General features: G+C 49.9%; 2 protein-coding genes across 4 annotated transcripts in view; both read left to right on the top strand.

Moving 5' to 3' along the window:
* Positions 1–8,550, top strand: part of LOC105188711 (putative uncharacterized protein DDB_G0271606) — a 10,057-nt gene extending 1,507 nt beyond the window's left edge. Inside the window, exons 2-4 of the mRNA XM_011150308.3 lie at positions 6,040–6,128; positions 6,298–6,522; positions 7,182–8,550. Of these exons, the coding sequence (XP_011148610.2) occupies positions 6,045–6,128; positions 6,298–6,522; positions 7,182–7,829 (957 nt within the window). The 5' untranslated portion in view covers positions 6,040–6,044 and the 3' untranslated portion in view covers positions 7,830–8,550. The remainder of the gene's footprint in view (positions 1–6,039; positions 6,129–6,297; positions 6,523–7,181) is intronic.
* A 1,147-nt stretch (positions 8,551–9,697) lies between these two features.
* anne (polyamine-transporting ATPase anne boleyn) lies at positions 9,698–24,860 on the top strand. Of its 3 annotated transcripts, none has more exons than XM_011150307.3 (11): positions 9,698–9,993; positions 17,505–17,592; positions 17,692–17,919; positions 18,007–18,134; positions 18,261–18,417; positions 18,570–18,774; positions 18,872–19,210; positions 19,341–20,292; positions 20,410–20,929; positions 21,080–21,261; positions 21,385–24,860. In XM_011150307.3, the coding sequence occupies exons 1-11, from the start codon at positions 9,966–9,968 to the stop codon at positions 22,830–22,832; spliced, it is 4,275 nt and encodes a 1,424-aa protein (XP_011148609.1). In that variant the 5' UTR covers positions 9,698–9,965; the 3' UTR covers positions 22,833–24,860. The 3 variants fall into 3 exon arrangements, with proteins under 3 accessions (XP_011148609.1, XP_011148608.1, XP_011148607.1); XM_011150306.2 differs by lacking the exon at positions 9,698–9,993 and adding an exon at positions 16,754–17,025; XM_011150305.2 differs by lacking the exon at positions 9,698–9,993 and adding an exon at positions 16,754–17,025 and having other exon boundaries at positions 17,692–18,134.
* The last annotated feature ends 167 nt before the right edge of the window (positions 24,861–25,027 follow it).

Here is a 25,027-nt window from a genome sequence, read left to right as displayed (position 1 = left end):
CCTGTGACTTTTTTCGAAACGGTGTTTTACAAATGTGTCAGCCAAATGTTACTGTATACGTGTGAAAGCACAAATTATAACGCACATTAAACATACATCACTTCAATATTTCATATGGACTTTTGTCCCCCCGAGATGAAGCCTCATCGAAGGTCGTCCGTCGCAAATTGTTCCATCTCTCGCGATGTTCTCCTGCGTCCAGAGCTGGGCAAGCAGATCGTCTTTCGTAGAAGAATCAGTGAAGCGTGTGCTAGTGGGGTGCATTCCCGAACAACAATGCCGATCGAAAACGGACGGATAATTTGCAATTTCTTCGTCTGCACATCCTCTTTCACGTGAGCGAGGAAAGGAGTAGTGCTAAAGGGGATTCGTCGGGGGCGGTCGGGTTGAAGGGGCGGCCGGTAAGCGCCAGAAGTAGCGGGCAGGCTCGAGGAAGGGCCCGTTTTAAAGAGGCGAGCATTAAAAACAACAATGTCATTACATTTTAACGACCTGTTCTTTGGCTCTGCCCTCTCTTTTAAGAGCGTTCGTTTGCAGGTATGTGGTCCACGCTCACGGGGGCCACCACACCGAGAGGGGGGGGGGGGCCCTAAAGCGTCGCGCACACACGAGTCGCGTGTGCTACGCGTACGCGGCCACCTCGTCGTCTACCACCTCCACCTCCCTTGTGCCTCCCTTCCACGAGATTCAACGTGAAACTAGAAGCCCGAGTAAAAGAAAAAAAAAAAAAAAAGGACAAGCGGAACAAAATCGCCGCGTTCGCCGAGTGTCTCGTGATCGAACTCGTGACTGTTGGCTGCCAAATGTGGAAATTGAGCCGAGGAGAACAGACTCTCGCGGGCGAGAGGAGTGCCCTTTTTCGGCCACTTCTTCTCTGTGTAGGACATTTTGTGCGGAATACAGAGCCTGTTGAGGGAGGGAGGGGGAGGGGGGGAGGGGGGAGAGAGAGAGAGAGAGAGAGAGAGAGACGAAGAGAAATAAAAAAAATCGACTTGTTTCGAACACGGGCTACCTAACGAGAAGCGAATGGAGCAAAACTCCGTGTAAATCCTCTTCCGCCTGGCTCGTCCCCCCCCCCCCTCCCCGTCCTCTTCTCACAAGGCCCCACGGTTCGTTCCCCACGCGTTCCGGGCACGCCGTGCAGCCCGCGAAGAATTAGTATGGGCGAAGAAACAAAAGCACGAGAAATCGCGCGCGCGGCACGAGGAGGGGACGACGACGAAGAAGAGGGAGAAAAGGGAAAAAAAAGGAGCCGAGATGGCGCCACACGTCCAGCGTGTTTTCGGGGCATCCCCCGGTGCTGTTGGCAAACTCCTTTTTTCGGCGCCGTCCTTCTCTCCCTCGCGCCCGCCCGTTCCTGGTTCTCCTTCTCGTGTGCCCCGCGGGCCCTACGCGGGCCTCTCCTCCTTCGCTACTCCGCGGCCCCCTCGCGCGGCGATCCGCACCCTCGCGCGGTCCCGACTCCTCTCTTTTATTTCTCCGCTCCTCCTTCATCCTTCAAGCTCGCCCCGTACCTCCGGGGCCATCTATTAGTTCGCCCACGGTATCCCCGATATCCCGAGGAGAGAGAAAAAAGGGGTAAGAGGAAAAAAGGAGAAGCGGCAGGGAAAAGGGAGAAAAACGGCCGCGGAGCGGCCGGACGGCCGGTCCCAACGAAATGTGAAATTAGGGTATGTCAAAACGGGAGGTGGAGATTTTCATTAAAACCAATGGGAGATTAAAGCCCGAGACACCTAATTATGGATATATCACTCGCCGTCATCTCCGGCGCTCGTCGCGCACCGGATCATTAAGTTCGGGAGATTGAACCTCGGGACGACCGGACCCTCGCCGGCCGCCGAGAGCAGGAGGTATTATACGCGGCTCGCGGGATGATTGGCGCGCATGGTGCTGGCACCCCGTAGACGGCAAGGATAATATTTTTTCCCCCGTGGACAGCTTCATCGCGCGCGATCAGACGCGATCAGACGGCGTTCGCGCACGAGCGATTGCGCGCGCGACACTCGTGATTCTGCATGCTGCATCACGAGTGCAAAAGCGCAATTGATCGCGATCGTTTCTTGCGATTGCGTCGGAAGACGCGCGTATTGGCCAAGGTGAGTCTCACCGTGCGCGCCAATGAAAGAAGAGCAAACACGTCGTGCGAAACTGTCGACTTTGACTCGCAGAGAGCCTCCTTGCGAGAGAGTCGCGGCGCCTTGAAAGCGCCGACACGTATCCGCGAAGATCCTGACGCTCGTTGAAGCAGGACCACTTGTCGCTGGGACCGCCGCTGCCGCGACTTCCTCGCCGCTGATGTCATCGATATGTATAGCCGCTATCGCATGCTATGCATCTTGACGTTTCAGTTTGCTACAATCTAACATCTAACGCAGCGAAAGTGCTCAACGCTAAAACGCTCGCGATACGCATCGCGTACGCTATTGTAACGAACGCGCGCATCGACGCGCCCGTCGGCCGACATGCTGTCGACGTGGTGGATAGACGTGGAGGATCAAACGTTGGATCGATGGAAAACCGTCGGGGATTTCGACGGGCACACACATGGGCGGACAGGCGCGGCGCTCTTTGTGCCGGCACCGCCTAGGCTCGGGGGCGCGTCAAATTTGCTTGAAAATCAAATTAATCTCGCGGCTGGGCGCAGGACCCTCTCTCCGTCCTCCGTTCTCTCGCCCGATCCCCCCTTGTCCTCCATCTCTCTCGTCGTCCGGTATCGCTCTCCTTCTATCCTCTCTCTCTCTCTCTCTCTCTCTCTCTCTCTCTCTCTCTCTCTCTCTCTCTCTCGGTATCTCGAGGACACGAGCAAATCGAAGGCACGGGACCGAGGGAGGTGGAGGTGAAGAAGGAGGTGGGCCAGAGGTCCTCCGTGCCACCGACACGGACCCAGAGGCGAGAAGAGAAGGTGGCGCAGCAACAAAGAGCTTTGGACTTCTGGCTGCGGCCGTCGCAGGGCCGTAGCCGCGAAACAATTTTGAACAATGATGAACGCTTTCCATGCGTCTGTGAGTTGAGGCTTGCTCGTGAGGAAGCGACTTGCAAAGTATCGCGACTCGAGACTCGAGACTCGAGAGACTGCGAAAGAAAGAGGTGCGGATTATTTCATCGATTGTTTCGTCGATTTCGTTGAGTTATTGAATAATATTGAATATAATGATGCGATGGCTGTAATCTTATAGATACACACATACACACGCGTGATCGTGTGAGGTCAAAATGCGTTTGCGAAGAACCACACGTGGATTCAGCCGGAGGAATAGAAACAAAGAGACCGAGCTGAACGAATCTTGGTCGATCACGTTTAAAATTGCAAATGAAAATAATCCAAATATAAACGAGTTAAAAACACTTTGGGTAGGGGACTCGATTCAGCCGACAACGTTGGATAGAGTTAACTTTGCTTCACATGTCACATGTCGATTTTACGACGCGCATAACCACTCGCGCGGTAGCTCGCCTTTATTTCCAGAGTGAGAGCGCCTGGCTATTATACGTTGAAGAATATCCATGGAAAGACGATAATATCCCGCAATAACGAACACGCGTGGAGTCGGATACGCGGCCAGGTCGTCGGAGCGCGCTCGAGTACGTCCCTGTCGCGTCCTATTCGGTCATTCAAATCTCCGCTCGTAGAAATGAGACGGGCGGCTGGTACCTTGTTGCCCCACACCTCCGCAGCCTCGAAGCATACAGGATGATTCAACAAGAATTATTCGAGAGGCCTAATTTTTGAAACGCGATACGTTCCTCCAGAATCCTCAAGTTGCATCCTGTAAACAAGTTTCCGGAGCGCGGCCGGAGAACAGGATTTATCTGTGTGGCGCGACAAGTTTCACATCGTCGATCGTTCAGTAATCTCGTGACTCCGATAACAATCTCGTGTCTCGCTCCCTCTAATCAGCCGCGCGTGAGAGCGGCTCGTTACTTTCTCTCTGTTTCTTTTTTGCACGTCTCCCGTTCCGATTGTTTTCGATCGGTGTCGCGATCGGAGAGAGAGAGAGAGAGAGAGAGAGAGCTGCGTACCACCAAAAATTCACGAAAGCGGCGCAGCCCTGCACCGGTGGTTTCTCGGAACTCGAAATAAAAAACGGAAGATCGGAGAGATTCTGCGCGAGAATAAAGGAGGACGAAGGGTTGCGCGTTACGGAGCGAAGAAAAAGATTCTCCTCCGAACCAAACGCGTTCGCGGAGGATACAGGTGGGGTAAGGTGGAAGCCGCGGTGCGCAGGAGGAAACGAAGGCGAAAGGAAGACGAGGAGAAAATGAGGCGACCGAGGGAGTCGGCGGGTGAATCGGAATCGAAATGCATCGTGGACGAGACAGCCGGTGAGACGAAAAGTCGGTCCTCTTTCTGGAAATACCGGCGACCAATTGTCCGGCGAGGGACAAGATTCTTGCCGTTGTCAGGAATTCAGCTCGCGAGTCCCGTCCCGACGAGGATGTGAATACTCGACGACGACTCACGAAGGACGACGGACGCACGATAGTACCTGTGCAACGTCGCAGGATCGGTTTGAACTTTTTTCCCTCTTTTCTTTTCTTTCTTTCGTTTTTATTCAAACAACCGAGAGCGAAACGGAGCCGCGTCCGTCTGACACTCGACATTCGTATCGGTGTCGTTGCGGTTGGATCGCCGAAGAATTAACTCACGATAAGTCGAGCCGCTTATAACGAGAACACGTCTCGGACATGTACTTCTTTCTCGTGCCGCGCATAAAAATCGACGTCTCCGAATGATAAAGGAAACATCTCACTGGGAGATTCACCTTTATTTCCATGCCTCCTCCTTTTAGCTTCGTTCGTTATGCAATCTTTACGACTACCGAACGTAACAATCGAATCCGTTTTTAATCTGTGCGCAATCCTATTGGTATTTGAATTATTCTGAAAAAAATTTTGCATTATAATTAGATGCGCGATATGTTTCGCTTCGTTCTTTCTCTCCTTACGTCGGGCAAATCTTTTCGATCGCGGATTTCTAATTCCTTATCGTATTTACGTTGTCGTATTTAAATGGAGAGCACGTTTTTTCTATCTTTTATCTCTCCGGGCGTCTTCCCCTCCCCTACCGCGGCTCTGAAAATATTTACACCGCCGGAAGGAGTGCATCGTGTTCCCAGGACCTGTACCTTAAATCTGTCGCTATTAACGGCAGGGACATCCACGACGAATTCCCGCCTATTCGCCGAGTTTCGAGAGAGGACTCGAAGAGAGAGAGAGAGAGAGAGAGAGAGAGAGAGAGAGAGTCGCTTTATCTCAAAATCTCGGGAAGTTAAAACTCGAGCATGCCACATTGAGATCGAGGGATCGAGGGGCCTTAACGATCTATGAATGAACCGCGTCGCGCCATCACCAATAACGAGAACCCGTTCCTCCGTTGGCGCCGGACTCCAACGAGGATATTATAACTTTCGTCGTGTCTTTTTACAGACACTTGGAGGTCGCACGCGAACCATCTAATTAACTGCCATCTTTTCGGGAGTAAAGATAACTTATGAAAGCACTGTCCGTGCCCGTCGCCCGCTTACAATGGTAAGCTAACGGACAAATCGTGTTCTAGAAACCGATATCCGATCATCCCGACGACTCAGAGTTTGTTTTTCGTCCGGGAACACCGAGCGTACAACAAGTATTCATAGAGATTGACACGGAGTGCGAAGATTAAAAAGAAGGTGGACGCAATGACGTAGTGTCGCTTATGATGCAATCCCGGTGAAACCTGAAAGTCCAACTTGAGGAACGTGCCACGGCTGTCGTTCCTTCCCGGGAAAGTAATCACTACCTCCGACTCGGCAGTCGATTCGCAGAAGAGAATTCGAAATTTGCATTCAACTCTCCCCTTCCGCCTTTCTCGTCCCCTCGTCTCGCCCTGTTCTCACCGCAATAACTCTTCAGAGTCGACAATCTCACGTGAAGTTTACTCTTGTTTCTCTACGCTCCTCTGAGAATTGTATGATCCCCTAAACGTTTGAATTATTCCCCTAAGCTTGTCCATCTAATTGGAAAGATTCGGATACCCTCTGTTTCCTTGTATTGTTTCAGGGATCATGGGGCCGATGTGGCGGCTGTTCGCGACGGTGTTGTTGTTAATGATGCATTCTGCTTCGCTTGACGCCCATCGTGAGCACAAGGTTCGTTTCTCACCACTAATGATTCTGCGACCTCGCCTATAATTCGCCGTAACCTTTATTTCCTCCAATTGGTCCTTCTATAACAAGAAATGACTGTGTGTACGTTATTTCTGTAATATCGTTCGCGATACCTTCTCATTCGTCTTTATAAAATATATTTTATACGCAGGTTCACAACATCGTGCTGTATCCGGATAAGCACAGTTGGTGCAAGACAACGCCCATAAAGCAAGTGGTGACATGGCCCCAATGTTCCTCGCAGGAATTGGACAACAACGTATGCGTCGGCGCCTGTTTCTCCTACATGGTGCCTCATAGCGAGCCCTCCGCGCCTGGTGACCTCATAAGACCTTACTGTGACTCGTGTCAGCCTCTGGATAGCGTTTGGCACACTGTGAGTACTTGCGCGTGTCGAATGAACTACGATCGGTAATTCGGCAGCCGGAGCAACCGTGAACATTGTAGCTGCTTAGCACCTATCATTTCCCGAACCGACGACGCATTATGTAATCTGAATATTATTTAACCTCGGCAAGGGAAGAGCAAAATATAAATTCGGATGTTTATTGATTATTAATATTTTCTTTCCTCACGATAATCTTCGCCTCTTCCGCATATGTAACAAGAGATATCGCAATAACGGGAAAATAATATTCAATCATTATTTCATGATCATCATTTCTTGGTTATCTTCCAATTATTAAATTTAACAGGATTAAGCACTAGAGTTGTGTTGCAGCAAATTGAATTTTGCAATCTTATTTTTTCCTGTTGAAAACATAATTACATGCAACTGTACGTAATCATAATGTCCATTCCGTATATTTTTCATCATGCGTGTGTGTGTGTATTTCAATAATTTTACGAATCTGACAGCAAGTGGTAACGTGATTTATAAATGTCCGTATTTCTGGGGAATTTGAGGAAATATTGAAATTCTCGGTTTCTTCACTGTTTATCGGAAATGTGGTGACCGTTTGTCGGCTGTGTGTTTATCGGCAATTTTTTATATGTAGTATTATATCATCGTTTCCTTATATTTTCTGTTTCCAGGTTACGCTAGATTGCAAGGACGAGCAGAACAATCCGATGACCATGCAGAAGAAGGTACAAATTATTACAAATTGCTCGTGCAGCTCCTGCATGGAAACTTCGAAGATCAAACCAGACTACAATACCTTGCTACAATCGTTGACGGAGGAAAACTTGGACAAGAACGTGAACGTGGCGCACGAGACACCCGATATACTGTTAGATCCGAATTTGAACGCTTCGAAGAACAACACAAGCAAAGACGGAGCGCAGACTAATGAGCGATTCCTGCAGCTTTTTAAGAAGTTTAACGCGCAGAAACTCGACGAGGCCGACGTGAAGGAGCTGTTCTCTCAGGAGAAGGAAGTCGATCAAGAGAAGCTGAGGGAACTACTGAAAAAGTACAGCCAGGAGGAGCAGGAGAGCCGACACGAACACCACCATCAGCACCAGCACCAGCATCAGCATCAGCATCAGCATCAGCATCAACATCAACAGCAGCAGCAGCAGCACCTTCATCGTGGGCCTCATCACTCCTTGGTGTTGGACTCGGACGTGAAGGAGAAGATCGACGTGGAGCCGCACTACTTGCAGCCGGCCGTTGCTGGCCAGGAGATCAGTTATCACGACAATATCCTGGTGGATAAGGAGAAGAAGAAGGAGTTCTAGACAGAGTCGGGGAGTGGACTCACCGGCTGGATGTCGCCTTCGTTTGCCATGCTCGCAAAATTCGGTTGGTCGAATGGTCGCGGTTTTGTGGGGAACGCGCGTGTATACGTTATATAGATACTTTGATAAGCGAGCAGTTTCGATATAGCTAGTCTATCATCTGATTATCTTAATTAAGGTAATATTCGAGGTAGCGATAATATTGGATCGTGAGATATTAATTGTTGAGCTATTTATTACGAATCACCACAATTGTATTTTCCGAAAAAGGAATATTATACGTATCTTCTTTTTCTGTTTCTGGGAAAATTTCTTATCACGAGGAATTCTTATCGTACGGAGGAAAAGACGGCACGAAGAACGAAATAAACGGACAAACCGGACACTTCCAAATTAATTCTATACTCGCTATTGAAGACTCGAGAGAAAGAAAGAGATAGAGAGAGAAACACTTAGCAGAAGCGTGCTCGAGAGGGTGGAGAGATTAAGTGCGAGAAAATTCTAATATATATTTAATTGTTATTATGTTAATTAATTATTTAAATAGCCGGAGAACAATCGGACGTTCGCTCGACTTTGGAACAGCGAGTGACGTCAGCGAGAGATTTATATCTCCATCGATAAATTTAACATATGGGTAACGCTCTCGACATTTCGTCGACTGCTGCAGAATATACACCTGTATTATTCTCCTAGAGAATAAATATCATCAATGATACTATTTGGTCCGTGCATCGATATGTTTATCCCTCCAGATAATTGCCACGATGCAAAAATTATCTTCCATCGCTATGTACATTTATTTTATCAACCTATGTACATTTACTTTATCAACCTCACAGCGATCAATCATCCGATAATAATACTGTGTGCCGCACGATGAAGACTCGAAGATTTCTCCCTTTTAATAACGGACATACATTCTCGCTTCCTGAGTATTTTCCTATCATTTGTCTTCATCATCATTTGCCTTTATATTTAATTTATATTAAAAGATTAGCATTAGCTGAACGAACAACTTGACTCTGTTCCAAAATTCCATCAAATTCTTTTCTTTCTTTTGGAAAACACAAACTGGTTACTTTCTACGACGAAAAGTGCGTGATTAAAGCGTTGAATTATAATAGGTAAGGACGACAACAGTGTCGCTTAATGTGGAATTTTTCATCGAATGACATAAAGTCAAACTTGACTTATAAATTGAACCGAACCTTCTCACTTGCAATAATTATTCCTCACAATAATCGACTGTCTAATCTAACAGTTATTTAATCAACCAATATGAACTTCAACACCTTCAGCTTGAAATCAGTAAGTTTACGAGTCAGAACCGAAACACCGCGGTGGATAATGCGTGACGATAATGACAAGATTTCATCCACAAACCCAGCTATCTTAATTATTTGAATTATCAATGCCATTTGAATTACAATGCTTATCGCATAGACGGAGATACTGTGACATGCATGATAATCCAGCATTTTACAATATCAGCTGAAAAAGCGAAGTCTCGATCTTAAAGACAGTCTCCAGACCAAGTGGTCTTTAAATTCCCCCGTTTCGACGAATCGGATTCACTTCGCACATATGTAATCGCGGAGACGTGTGTGTGTGTGTGTGTGTGTGTGTGTGTGACATTTTAAATCCGCTCTGCGTCGCGAGTGATTTCGGCGGTGACTCTGGTTCGCGCGCGAGTCTGCCTGAGAATCGACGCGATTTCTCAGATCGTCACGGTCCGATCGCGGTCGAACGCCTTGCCGATAAGAGAAAGACTTTCGGCCAATAGTAGCTGTGCATTGCGTTCACCAATACCAGCAAGTCATTGACGTCGTGTACGAGCTCTAGTACGTGCGCTCAGTGTCGTCCGGTGCGCGTCGTCGCGTAGCACCGTCTTCGGTGCTTTGCCGATCGCGTAATCGCGGGACCGCGACCAGGTGGACACGTTGCGGACCGGAATCGGTCACGACAATGTGTGCGCGACGGTGAACGGATCCTGTCACTCGGTCCCACCGCAATGCCCGGGAAATCCCTGGTCTTCGACTATTTCTGAGGAGACTGTCCACACTCGTCTCAGGATAAGACACGACAGATCAACGGGAGAAATCGCCGGTGGTACTCGCGCTCGGTGGGAACAAGATGGACAGAGCGAACGGCTGGTGTAATGGTAAGACTTTCGATCGTTTACTCAAGCGTAAAATTGAAACATGATTTGCGAGACCGAAGATTGGTTCTCGTAACGTTCGCTTCTCGCGCTACGCGTATCTCGCGAACGTTACGCACCGATCACCGATCCGTCTCCGTTCTTGCTGCGATTTCGTTTCGGGCGCCTTCCTGAAATTCTGAGACTCTTTCTACGCGCGAATATCACGCAATTGTTACGTTCTAGAGCAATACCGTCCTACTGTTTCCTCGTTCTTTTGGAACAGACATATTTCGTTAGATTTGGAAATTCCGCGTAAAATTCCGCGGAGAGAACCTCCGAGCACTGTCACTGACGCAAATCACCATATCGTGCGTAACTTTTTTATTACGCCGAAAGAATGTTTCGGTGGACTTTACGTCACTCTCGATATTATGATATTTGAAGAAGAAACAAAGCGGGTTGTTGTTTAGGAAAAGAGACGGTCTGGAATCAGAAATTGTGTGCATATTCAAAAGGCGCAATTTTGCACCGTGTCGTGACATCATGTTGTGTATCACGCATGACAATCGTGACTCGAACTGTTATTAAATATCGTATAAAGTACGAAGCACAGTAACGAGTTCGCGCTGACTAGTTCGTGACTGACGGACGTATCGAGGGTAAACTAAGAAAATATTTTGCTACGAACAACTAAACAACGTGCTGCTATTGTTGCAACTGGAACTTACAACAACAGCAGCACATCCAACATGGTCGCTCCACAGTTTGTCGTGCTTCGCACGACTGATCCGCGCTAAATTATTGAAGTAATAAATTCGTAAAGAAGAAGAGGGGGTTCAGCTAGTATAATAATAAAGACAGTAATAAATAAAGTAATAAAAAGTAACAATAATAACAAATGATTCTTTGCAAAGTGACAACTCAAATCGTACACGGTGTCACACGTTATACTTGAACGTCGCAGTATATATAATACGACGGCCAGCAAAGTGTCATTTGCATAACGCTATTTTTTGTGCGGGACATGATTAATTTATGAGAGAGAGAGAGAGAGAGACTATACAAACACTTTGTTTCGCCAACTCCTTTTGACGAACGGATGTTTGAGTAAAGTGCAATTATCCCGTTCAAAACCTGTGGGCAGCGCGCACATCAATCATCGCGCACATATTTTCTCTCATTGCGCAAGCGGTGATTTGACATTCCTGATTTGATCGTGCTGTGTAGCAAGACAAGGGAGACAAGAGTTGTGACAAGCAAATGGAAAAATTTCTCGCTGATTTATATATTATAACTGGTACGCACCACCGATCGGGAGATCGCGCGCCTCGCGTGACTGTTGTGAATGTCCAGCACGCGAAATCACCGAGGGATATTCCTCTCGATCGAGTGCTCAATGTTGCCATGGCAATGGTAAATATTCGTATGTTACATCCATAGGTCTGAGAAAGTATATCGAGCATCGCTCGCGTACCGAGGATTCCATCGAATCGTCGAGTTGTGCGACGAATTCAACGAGCGATATTGTCCTCGACCTCTATCTCGCCTTTTCAAATCGAGCGCTTAGACAAAAGAAACGTCGCTCAATTATGGTTACGACTTCGCGCCGCTTGACATTTCGTCACGGACGATCTTTCCACGATGTGTTCCACATTTCTATTAACGTGACGCGTGAGTCATTATCTTTGTCCAAGAATTTATCTGTTCTGAGGAGCTTTTTCTTTTTCGAAATCAGCTCCTCGCCTGCGACTTGTTTTTCAACGAGTCCGGGAATGCTCCGATAAAAATCACTGATATAAATTATTTCACACAGCGATATAAATTATTATATCTGATCTGCTTAACCAAACGTCAATTAATTGCGAATTTGCCGAGGTGAAAAACGATTTCGAACGCCGCCAATTGCAATTATGGCGAAAGAGCTGCAGCAAACAAGAGCGATGCGGCGGCTAGATAAGCGGTGAAATACTCCGCGATGATTTTATCGCACCCGACTTTGCACGACTTGCATACACTCGTTACATACATACACACACGTGCACCGGGAATTTTTACGAGCTTCGTAAGCGTTCGTTCGTGTTCGTAAGCATTCGTTCTCTCTATCTTATCTGTCTAATTTAGGAACTATTTGCCTGTAAACAATAAGCACTACTCGTTAGAACCGCCTGAAAAAAAAGGGAAAAAACTTGCGACGCTAAAATACTCTCTCAAATGGCGAGAGTAAAAATTGAACGACATTTTAACCGTCGGAGATGAATATTTCGGAAAAGGAGAATCTCAAGAGGGAAAATGTTCAAAGAGATTCCCCGAAATCCGGAGGAAAATTTCTAATGACGAACTCTCGACGACGTTTCGCGCGACGCCGAGCAATTGCCAGTCGGAGTTACTCCGAAACGTTTATAGACACGTGCTGCTCGGCCGACGCCGACAAATGAAACTGCTTTTCAAATACTCGAGCCACGTCTGGGCACGTGTTGCCGGGATAATGGCGGTCGAGTTAGCCAGAATGAAGTATAAGCCGCAAGGGACTCGTCGTTCGATATTCCAAACGGAGGGGATCTCCTGAGGCGCGAGGGAACAGGAGGGTTCAGTGAAGACAGGCGGGAGGGGAAATGGAGTTGAAGAAGAGAGACGAGGTCGGATCAACAAAGACAACATGATCGGGGAGCATGAGGCTAGTATATACGATTGTACGCAAGAGCGCGTATATCTATGGTGTGAGCCGGTCGCCAAATTATGGCAAGCGAGAGAACGGCCATTGGAGAGCTGGATCCATAAATAGAGGAGTTACAACGAGGAAACCCTAGTCGCGTTCGCTCTCTAATCGTTCACTAAAAAAATGAGTCATGGTCGACGTCGTTGACGACGACGTTGCTCGTCATCGTCACAAGTTGAACTAACCGGTGGTAGGGGGAACGTTCAGGTACGGCTATGCAAAAGGAGAGAAGCTACGTCGTCAAGAGCGAAACGCGAAAGGCGCATTTCGCACAACTTTCAGAATCGCCTGTCTCGCAGAGAACGGAGTTTACGCTCCGAATAATTAGGATCCGTTCGTTGTAATCCGCTTTAAATTGAAAACTCACTCTCGGACTGGTCCTGCCGTTCTTCTTTTTTCTTTTATCGCCTCTCGTTTTATTATCTTGTCTTTATTGCTCTCATTTCGAGAATGTCGTCTTATCTCACTGAATGTCTCTCCTCTCTCTATCTCTCTCTCTCTCTCTCTCTTACCACTTGAAACTATCTCAGGTATGGAAGAAGATACATCTTAAGCTGACATCACTTAGTCTTACATCCATACGCAACGTTAAGCGATGACCATAAAAGATAAGACAGACGCACGGCTCTAGTCGCAATAGACGTATCTTGACGACGGTGATGCGTTGAAACATCAGGAATGCATCCTGGGCGGCACAGGCGATGCATCCTGCCTAAAAATGAATCATGCACTTTGAATCGGTTGCGCGGGCAGCGACATGACGGACAATATTTGTCGGACGATGACCGCCGGCGGTGTGTGAACGTCGAACGGGAAATTCATGTTACGCAACGAGCGATACGGACATCCGTAATGAATGGGACTATGGAACGGGCCGGATGATTTCAAATTTTTCCAATCGATGCGCGCTGTTAGTTTAAGCGGAACAATCGCGAAAGAGCCAGATAAAACTTATCTGCCGTAGTCCCGTAAATAACGACTGCGTATTTCTCGGCACGCGTGAAATGAACAGAGTTCGCACGGAGTTAGCGTCCGGCCGGTCAACCGAAGCTGTCGCGAAGTGTGTCTGCGAACTGCTGCGCTGGCCCTCCGCGAGATAGTACCCGATGTAGTCACGTCCCTGGAACTGGGTTTGCCGCGGCTCAGGGCGCAAGTCTTCTCCGGTCGGTCTCTGTGCCAAACTGTTCCTTCGATTCGCTCACGTTCAGAGGCCTTTCGCAATCCGGAGCAAGTGAATTGCCGCTGTTCGTCGCGGTTGTTCTCTCTCACAGCTGTGTTCTCGCGAGTGTTCCAGCGCGAGGCTCTCCTCCCTGGACGGGTGTCAGTCGCGCACGTCCGCTCGTCAGCGACACGTCAGCTTTGGGGATCGTTGCTGCTGCGCCAGCCCGGCAGCCGGGAATCAGCAATTTCGGAGCCGTGTATTCCGAAACGACGGCTTCGCGCCGCCATTTTAACGCGAGCACGTTGCCACGAATTTCCACGGATATCGACGCTACCCGCCGACGGACAGCTCGAATTCTCGATCACGGGACGTTGTACGTTCCTCTCGCGCCACCGCGAGAGAGACGCATCAGCCCGGCCTGTCCGGCCTGTGGCAACACCACGGATGAGCGCCGCGCCGAGGAAACAGCCGCGCGCAAAGTGACTTCCCGCAGGAGGGTTATTTTTTATTTTCGGTTTCCTGATTTGCGGGTGGTGATTGGGACCGGGGAGCACCGTTCAACCGCACCGGCAACGTGTACCGGCACTATGAGCAAGATGCTAGACACAAACTATCGCACCGTGTTCTCTGTACTTAGAAGCCCCGAAGAGGGTGAAGCGTTTAAGCGGATCATCTGAAAAAATCGCGTTGTGCGAGAGAAAGAAGGTCGCCGTCGCCGTCGTCGTCGTCGTCGTCGTCGTCGTCGTCGTCGTCGTCGTCGTCGTCGTCGTCGTCGTCGTCGTCGTCGTCGTCGGCCGTGATCCGCGAGGACAATCGAGTTTGCACAAGTGTGAAAAATCCGTGTACCGGCGTACCGTGCACAGAGAAATTCTTTTTCTCTCTCTCTCTCTCTCTCTCTCTCTCTCTCTCTCTCCCCTCTCTCTCCCTCTCTCCCCCCTCTCTCTCTCTCTCTCTCTCTCTCTGTCTGTCTCTCCACCTCTTTGTTTGTTTGACGTGCAAATTTCGCGAATTCCCGAGGGCCGCAGTGTTCCCGTCGCCACGTTGACGTAATCGCCGATTTATATATAGATCGGTGACTCGCGGATTCTCGTAACGCGCATTATCTCCCGTAACATCGCGCAACCTCTCCTTCGTACGCGGGACTGTATCGATCGGTTCGATCGTGGCAGAAGCACGACGACTCGGCCGCTCTTGAGAGCGAGTCGAACAAACACGCGGTTGCGTGTCAGGAATTGCCCGTTTCTTCACGAAGAGAGCTCGAGAGAGTGGGAGAAAGAGAGGAGAGGGACCAGGGACTGTTTCACCGCTGGGAGAACACTGTCGCTCGAGGAGCTCGCGTGAGAACCGAACTGTCGCAAGACCGAGCCCTTCTGCCGATCGAGACGTCCCGACGGCAACCCCGGATACTCCTATAACCCGTAATGTATTTGCGATCGCGCCAAGGAGCAGCACAAGGGAGGCACGAGCACACAAGAGAGGCGGTAGGAGCTGGTGCTGCAGCGACCGCGAGCGGTCGCAGAGACCCCGGGTCGTCCTCGAGGGCCAAGGGTGGGACGAGAAAAGCGGCGAGCCGGCGCGATCTAGCGTTACCGCGGCCGCTACGAGGCGGCTCAGGCAGGAGCGCTTCGGGCCTGGTGTGCCTGAAACGCGGCATGAGCGAGGGTGAACGAGCGGTCACCACGCCACGAATCGGCTGGCGAAAGCTCACCGACCCCGGCGACTGACACGAATCCAGGAAGCCGAGGGCAGGTCCGAAGCGATAGCACCAGCTACCGCTCGCTCGTCAGCATCCTCATTCTTCTCCTGCCGCTGTCTCGACGATCGTCAACTGCGGTCAACCGTGGTACAGCCGCCTCGAAGAGCCGGTCTTCCCACGTAGAACAACGTCGTCGCCATCGTCGTCGTCGTCGTCGTCGTCGTCGTCGTCGTCGTCGTCGTCGTCGTCGTCGTCGTCGTCGTCGTCGTCGTCATCGTCGCCGTGGTCGCCGCACGTCCGAGGAGGCTCGCGCCAGCTCGATGCCGATCAAATGCCAGAGAACGTGTCACCGAGAGCCGCTGCGAGGACCCTGAAGAGAGACCCCGAAATGGCGGGCAATCGGTGTCGGTAGCAGACGGGGTTATCGTCCCGAAGAACGCGACCGTTCAAACGGCACCGCATCTAGTACCTCGCAGCTCACCGACCGTCTTCGGCACCCTCTTCTTCTTCTTCTTCTCCTCCTCCTTCTTCTTCTTCTTCTCCTCCTTCTTCTTCTTCTTCTTCTTCTTCTTCTTCTTCTTCTTCTTCTTCTTCTTCTTCTTCCTCTACCACTGCTACTATTCTACTAGTACTTGGTCAACTTCTTCATCTAGTTCTTCTGCCGCTTCTTCTTCTCCGTCGCCTTCGCATCCACGGCCCGGCTGAACTCTTAGTCACGGTGATTCGTTATCGCGACTCCGTCGCGTGTCGACCAATCGATCAAGCGGCCTCGAGGGACGGCCACGCGGACAATAATTCATAGTCATTAAGGCTAGTGCTAGTAATATGTAGTGACGAAAGCAGGTAGCGCGCGGCGAGACAAGTCGAACGGGAGTCCATTGTTTTAATGAAATCCCTTGCAAATACCCTCTCTTACAAGGGACGATAAGGAAGAAAGAGATAGTAAGAAAAAGGTGGGACGCCAGGTAGAAGACAGAAACGTTAGCACTAGTGACCGCTCTTCCGCTCTCTCTCTCTCTCTCTCTCTCACTCTCTCTCTCTCTCACTCTCTCTCTCTCTCTCTCTCTCTCTCTCTCTCTCTCTCTCTCTCTCTCTCTCTCTCTCTCTGTCTCTCTCTCTGTCTGTCTGTCTGTCCGTCTGTCTGTCTGTTTGTCTGTCTGTCTGTCTGTCTATCTGTCTGTCTGTCTGTCTGTCTGTCTGTCTCTTTCTCTCTCTCTCTCTCTCTCTCTCTCTCTCTCTCTCTCTCTCTCTCTCTCTCTCCCTCGTACGTGAGTTCTCTTCTTCAGTTCGCTCTTTGCCTTCCCACGTGTCTCGGTTGTTCCCTGTCTCGCGAGTATTCCCCGGTATTCGCGAGTATGCAGCCCACGCCGAACAAACTGAACCTGAGCTTCGCCAGAAACGCTTACAGCGTCTTCGGTAGCCGCAACGCAGCTGCCGTGAACGAACATCAGCGCGAGCAAAAGACAGAACTGCTCGAGGGTAAGTTGCAAGGTGGCCCGGCACGTGCTTCCGCCGGTTCACACCGGCTCACCGCTCGTCGCAACTGTTGATACTGCCTACCTCATCAAATAGACGTACATTCTCGCTCTCGCATCTCACAGCCTTATCGTGTTTATCGTCGACAAAGACTACGCAATATTCGGTCTCTCCCTCCGTCCCTCTCTCCCTCCCTCTCTCTCTCTCTCTCCATCGTATGAGAGATTTAATGCGAGATCTAATCAAGATAGTACATTCCACATAGCACGGGGGTCACGTGCTCGTGATCGCGATGATGCTCGGTGTGTCTCACATGTATATGTGCAAACACGTTTCCCAACAGAATCTGTTGACGCGATGCTCGCGGAGAAAGGCGCTCGAGTCGGACGAATCATCCCGCGATTGGCGAAGGAACGTTCGTGCGACGATCGTGGGCCGAATGACGAATCGGGCGGCTTGCTGTAACGTTAATTTCGTTTCAGGCAACAAGGCCAACGGCCTCCTGCCGTGCTTGAAGAATGGCGTGGACTACATCAATCCTGGTGAGGAAGATCAAATGGAGATTTATGGGTAAGTCGTTCGCTCATTCGCTCAGTCGCGTAATCACAGGTGAGCCACATCCGTTGGCCACGGATGAGTTCGTCTAATTTCCGCCACGTTGTGTCGCAGTTACAAGAGAAATCGCGCGCGCGTCATCATTACCTGGTTCCTCATCACCATCACCGGAGGTTTCCTCAGGCTGGTCTTCCACTGGGTGCCGCATTTCATGCTTCTTGCCATGCATTCCAAGTGCTCGCTGGAGGAAGCGGAAACGGTCCTGCTGATCGAGAGGTTCCAAGGGAAACACACGAGTTACTACGTGAAGAAACTCAAGGTCTTAACCGCTCGGGAAGTTGTGTCAGTAGTTTTCTTCCTCCGTGTGCGGTGGTGTGCGGACCCGACCGTTGACGAAGTCGTGATACTCATGATCGTTTCACGTTGCAGCAACAAACCATTCGACGGAGAATCTCTAATCGACCATGAGCCATGGGTGGAGAATTCGATCGCGGTGAAGGAGGATGACGGAGAGGGTCCGATGTTGTCTGTGCATCTTTTCGGGGGTCAATTTAAACGTAATAATTGAGCGCTCATCACTGGTGAAAGCCATTCTTCTCTCGTTGTCGTCATCTCTCAGGATCTCGTAGGATTTCGGAACGAGTGAGAAATTAATGAGAAAAAGTCTTTACTCTTCTTTTCAGAGGTGCCATCCATTATCGTTTTCAACTGCAAGAAGCTCACCTACGTCTGGGACCCGGAGAGATCGGAATTCCTGAAGCTGCGCGGCCTCGATGTCGACGTTCTGACGTCGTCGTTACATCAGATGCAAGGTCTCAGTTCCCAGGAACAGTACATGAGGTGAGACGTAGTCGAGGCTGGTTCGCGTCACCTCTGCCCCTTAACGGGCCTCTTGACTGTGCGCGCGTTAGGCGTCACGAGACACGCCTAACGATTATACGCGCAAGTCGACAAGTGCTAGTACGAACTAATCGAGCGACTCACATCGGCAGGCGCAGCGTTTACGGCAACAACGAGATCGTGATTCCCGTGAAGAGCATATGCACGCTGCTCTGTCTCGAAGTGCTTAATCCGTTCTATGTCTTCCAATTGTTCAGCTTCTGTCTGTGGATCGCGGACGATTATTACTACTATGCTGTAGTCATCCTCATAATGTCGAGCGCCGGCGTCATAATGGCAGTCTTCCAGACGCGACGCGTGAGTCACCTCGTCAATCTCTCTTCACTTCTCTCGCTCGTTTCCCTTTCCCCACGTATTTACCCACGTACCCACGTACCCACGATCGTCTTCGCAGAATCAGCAAAATTTGCGATCGACGGTATACTCGTCCGACGTCGCCACGGTTATGAGGGATCGAGTGACCGGTCAGACCGAGACGGTGCCTGCGGAACGTCTGGTGCCCGGTGACGTCCTGGTCATCCCATCTCATGGGTGCCTAATGCCGTGCGACGCTGTGTTGCTGACCGGCAACTGCATCATCAACGAGTCCATGTTGACGGGCGAGTCAGTGCCCATCACGAAGACGCCAGTTCCTTCCTCCAACGATATAATATACAATGCCAAAGAACATGCCAGACACACACTTTTCTGCGGCACTAGAGTCATTCAAACGAGATATTACGGGAGCGAGAAGGTAAGATCGTCTTAAGGTCCATCTTAAAGTTAAGACTTTGAGACTCCAACGTCCTTGAACGTCCTTTATCATGAACTCCGGCGTCTCTCTCTTTTGACCCGTGACCGTCGTTTGCTCGCAACAATTTCAGGTGTTGGCGTTGGTTATCAGAACCGGCTTCAACACCAGCAAAGGCGGCCTGGTGAGATCCATCATGTATCCCCCACCAGTCGATTTCAAGTTTGAGCGGGATTCCTACAAGTTTGTCATGATGTTGGGATGCATAGCTGGCATAGGTGTCATTTGCACCATCGTGACCAAAGTGATGAGACACATACCGTCTAGCCATATCGCTTTGGAAGCGTTGGATCTTATCACCATCGTGGTGCCCCCTGCATTGCCGGCTGCAATGACCGTCGGACGTCTCGTGGCGCAACGTAGATTAGAAAAGAAGAAGATATACTGCACGAGTCCCAGGACCATCAACGTGTCGGGCTCCATCGATTGCATTTGCTTCGATAAGACTGGAACGCTCACCGAGGACGGTCTGGATATGTGGGGTGTGGTGACGGTTTCGGACAGGAAATTCCAGTTGCCGGTGAAAGATATCGCTAGCTTGCCGCTATCGGAGGCTCTCATCGGGATGGTTACGTGCCATGGAATTACTATAATCGATAACCAACTGGCGGGGGATCCTCTTGATCTGAAGATGTTCGAATCGACTGGCTGGACGCTGGAAGAACCCGATGTATCCGACACGTCCAAGTTTTCGATGCTTTTTCCAACTATCGTCAGACCGGCGAAGGATTCCAAGTTGCTGAAGAAACTGCCCAACGATTTATGCGAGACGCTCAGTCGACAAAACTCCATGTCTTCCGACGTGGTCGACGGTATATCCCTGAACAACCTCGACGCTGCTTTCGTCGGTTCCGCCACGGAGCTGGGCGAGCAAGGATTGGAGGTGGGCATTGTGCGGCAGTTTCCCTTCACGTCGACCCTCCAGAGAATGAGCGTGATCACCAGGACATTGGGGGCGAATCACTACGACCTCTACTGCAAGGGCAGCCCGGAAATGATCCTCAGCCTTTCCAAAGCAGAGTCCGGTAAGTCCTCGAAATCCACGATCTCGCGACGCGAGATTTAGGATCTGAGGAGTTTTTTTTTCCATCGGTACGAATAACATACACCCTCTTCTTCTTCTTCTTCTTCTTTTCTCGCAGTTCCTCCAGATTTCGCGGCAGTTCTACAAGAGTACACGTCCGAGGGTTACCGAGTGATCGCTCTCGCGCATAAATCCTTGAATCGTCTTCCATACGCCAAGGTGCAACGCATAAATCGCGAGGCTGCCGAGATCGACTTAACCTTCCTGGGATTTGTAGTGATGGAGAACCGACTGAAGGCCGAAACCTCGCCGGTAATCGGAGCGTTGAATGCTGCTTGTATCAAGACGGTAATGGTGACGGGCGACAATATGCTGACCGCCCTCTCAGTAGCTAGGGACTGCAATATCGTGAAGCCGGGCACACCGGTGGTCGTGGTCTCGACGAACCAATACAATCAGCTGAAGCCGCAGATTTACTTTACGAAAAGCGACAGCCAGCCGTCGCCTACCTCGCCGAACGGCCAGCCCGACCTCAGCGAAATGACCGATCTCAACAGCGTGGTCAGTTTGGAAACCGTCGAAAGCGGCTCTTTCGCCAACACCAAGCTGGAGAACGACATCGACTACCTCTCGAACGAGTAAGTGTTCTGCTCTGCTCTTCTGCGAATGTGTCGTGACATTTATCTTCACTTCAATCGCATTGAGGCCCAAATATATATATATATATATATATATATATATATAAATAAATTATCGATAAATTTTTCCACCATTTTTCCACGTCACAGCGTACAATATTCCAAGAACAAGTACGTGTTTGCGCTGACGGGGAAGACGTGGGCAACAGTGAAGCAGCACTATCCGGAACTGATAGCCAAGTTAGTCACCCGCGGCGCGATTTTCGCGAGAATGTCACCTGACCAGAAGCAGCAGTTGGTTCAGGAGCTGCAGGCGTTGGGATATTACGTCGGTAAGTGCGAAATCTCTTAAATGTCTCGCTTAAAGAACGAGGAAGAAGAGAGACGAGACGATCTTTGAAATTCTACGACGAGATCTAACGAGAGATCTAACGAGAGACACGCTTGCTCGGCAGCCATGGTGGGAGACGGTGCCAACGATTGCGGTGCGTTGAAGGCGGCACACACCGGGATCTCCTTGTCGGATACGGAATCTTCCGTCGCGTCACCCTTCACCAGTCGCGAGACCAACATCTCCTGCGTGTTGACGGTAATACGTCAAGGTCGGGCCGCGCTAGTCACGTCTTTCGGCATCTTCAAGTACATGGCCGGTTACTCGCTCACGCAGTTCATCTCGGTGATGAACCTCTACAGCATCGACTCCAATTTGACGGACGTGCAATTCTTGTACATCGATCTCTTCATCATCTCTATATTCGCCTTCTTCTTCGGCCGGACCGAGGCTTACGAGGGACCGCTGGTGAAGACACCGCCGCTCAACAGCCTCGTCAGCACGTCGCCGATAGTCAGCTTGGTCACGCAAATCGTCATAGTCGCTATCTTCCAGTACATGAGCTTCTGGCATCTGCAGCAGATGCCGTGGTTCGTCCCGTTCAACGCTACCGCGTTGGAGGATAAGGACGACGTAGGCTGCCTGGAGAATTACACGATCTTCATCGTCAGCTCCATGCAGTACATCATCTTGGCTGTGGTGTTCTCGAAAGGACCGCCCTACAGGAAGTCGCTCTTCACCAACTACGGTCTGCTCACCTCCTTCGTGTGCCTCAGTCTCTTCTCTGTCTATCTCGCGGTGTGTCCCTTCGACTGGCTGGCCAAATGGTTCGAGCTCGTAACGCCCAGAGATCTGGTCTTCCGCTTCTTCATGGTCGGCTACGGTATGGTGAACTTTATGATCGCGCTGTTGGTCGAGCGCTTCTTCATCGAGTACCTCGTCTTCGGCAAGCTGCGCTACCGTTGGCACGACGTGGACAAGTCCCGGCGAAAATTTCTGGCGATCGATCGCGACATGGCGAACGACCTCAAGTGGCCGCCGATCTCGCAGGAGCCACTACCGGAGATCGCACCCAACGTGCCGATCCGCCAGAACGTCACCGAGATCAAGATCGAGAAGAGGATCGCCGAGCCGTGCCACCCCGCCGACACCAGTTTCATGAACAGCTCGCCCGTTTGCGCCGGCTTCAAGCACTTTGGCTCCGCCCGCGAGGTCACCCTGAATCCCAGATCCCTCTTTGACCACTGCCGCAACACGGTATCGATGCAGACGGTGCCGTGCTTCGAGGACACGGACTCGTCCGTGCAGCCGAAGCAGTCGAACGAGGAGCCCGCGTCGTCGAAGCGATGGCACAATTCGGAATCGGAGAATGGCATCAATCGTTACGAGAAGCCCTACATGAACCAACACAACACCAATCCCATCGCCACGCTACCGCGGAACCCGAACGCGACTCTCCAGCCGCAGAAACTTCAGAGGGACTTTAAGGATGTTCTGGTGCACAAAAGCGACGATCAAGTGTCGCCCGGCAATACTCACAGCGTGCTCGAATTAGACATTCTGCCGTCCTGAGGATTGAGATATTCGAAGGACCGCTCGAACGGTAGCTGAACGGCCTTGCACGAAGAACGCCGATGAATTCGGAGTATTATTAGAGAGATTATTTGGAATCTCTCGCGTTCAACCGTTCGGACCGTCGCGACTGCGGAACGTCGGAGTGACGATTAATAAAGATTTCGCAAGAAACTCGCTGGTAAATTCCGACTTGATTACTCGCGGACACCCAGACGTTGTAATCTCGATCATCCCCCCCCTATTTGTGATATCCAGGTTCACGATGTATTTCGTTCGATCGACGTTTTAGTTTTATCGTTGTAAAGAGCCAACTGATCGTACCGCGTCGTCGATCGGACGATGCATTCGAGTCGATGCATTTAGCCTGTCCGTCTGGTCGGTGGTCGGCTAATTTCGACCATTCATTCAAGTCAGGATTGGGAAGTAACGCGCGTTACACTTGTTATCGTTTAACAAATTACCTTCGTCGAGTAACGAGGAAAATATTGTGTGCGTGTGTGCGTGTGTGTGTATGTGTTTCTTTCTTTTTTATTAACAGCGGGAACGTTAACGCAATTACATTTCGAGCAACGCGAAAACGGGAAAACGGCAGCTTTCGTCGTTATTTCATTTCACAGAGTGCGAGACAATTCTGGACTAACGATAGCGGTAACACTCGTCACTTTTCGGTGATGAAAAACAAAACTTTCCCAACCACATTTCGCGTTATATAAATGATGTAAGATAACAAGAATAAGCCGAACCGTAGGACTAAATTAAAGATTTACCGGTAGAAAGTAGCTCTCACGTGTCGCTCTCACGTGTCCTTCCACGCTTGGAAGGAGTTAATGTTTCGTAAATTAGACATTAATCAATTTCGCAGCCGGTCAGCCGTTCGGCTTATTTTTTAACCACTGACTCAAGCCACGATCCTCCTTCGTCCTCGTTCTCCTTCTCCTCGGGGCCCTCGTTGGTATTTATCAAAAGCGATATACGCTCGAGAGAAAGTATTATTGTTATTTATCTCTTAAGCACTCGTACTTCCGTACGATCCATAATTCGCGACACGAGGACATTTTCCCCTCCCCCCTCCCCCCCCCTCTCCCTGCCCCTCACGTGATACGCCAGGCGCTGTGCAATACAGAAAATCTCTTCGGATGTTCACTCGATTCTGCCGTGAATTACGGATCGTCCGGAATGGATCTTACAATTGCAGACGAGAACAACGGCACATTTTTACACGAGCTCTCCGCCGTGAGAGAGAGAGAGAGAGAGAGAGAGAGAGAGAGAGAGAGAGAATCTTTCGGATGGAGCGCGGCGCGAATTGTGTCTCAATAATATACATAGATGTATCAATCTTCATGTAGACGTTGTCACATGTGAAGCTAGAGCGGAAGGAGAGGGAGAGAGTTTGCACGTCTTTTCTTCTCACTGCGGTCTTCGAACAATACTTAAACAAACTCGCGCGTGTCCCTCGTTCTCACCTCCCACATTATTTATTCAATCAGAGCAATATTGACATCAACTTTTCTCCCCTTCTTTCTCTTTTTCTGCTCAGGCCGTTACTCATCGGGCATTTTTAACTTTGTTTATGCATCCATGTCCTTGCCCTTCGCTGCGTCCTGAGCCCTGAGTTTTATTCGCGTTCATTCGAGCAACAAGATAGCGGCGATAGCAGCAATTGACTGGTCGCGGTCGTCTCCGCTACCGCTTCGTCTCGAGGATTATTCTGCTAGAAATAGAAATTATTGAATTATCGGATCAGAGGTGACATGACGATGCGAAGGAATCGGTGGCTGCTGAGGGAGAGGGAAAAGCGTATTACATATTGTATTTAACAATGTAATCTATATCCCGAGTACTCTTGGAAATGTTACAGTAAGATACGCGAGATGCGTATTGTTAAAAGTAATTATCGAGATGAACGTGTACTTACAGAATGTATGCAACGCAAATAGATACTTAACGGCGTCGCGATCTATTCGCGATGCTATAGCTTATGTTGAGAAGTAGCGGTTGTCAAATAAAACATGTTTTTAATGTAAACATTACTGGCTCACTTCGCCGTCGTTCTCCTCGTTGTGTAACAAATTAATAATATAATCGGTATTAAGCCCTCGCGCTGTGATTTAAGTCACGCAACAGCACGTGCCACCAAAGTCGGTGATAAAGTTGCACACATCTGCAATGCCCGGTCTACATAAATCGCAAGT

The sequence above is a fragment of the Harpegnathos saltator genome, unplaced genomic scaffold (genome assembly GCF_003227715.2).
Source record: "Harpegnathos saltator strain DR-91 unplaced genomic scaffold, Hsal_v8.6 scaffold384, whole genome shotgun sequence".
NCBI lineage: Eukaryota > Metazoa > Arthropoda > Insecta > Hymenoptera > Formicidae > Harpegnathos > Harpegnathos saltator.
The sequence above is the reverse complement of the archived record's forward strand: the minus strand, read 5'-3'. Positions and strand labels throughout refer to the sequence as shown.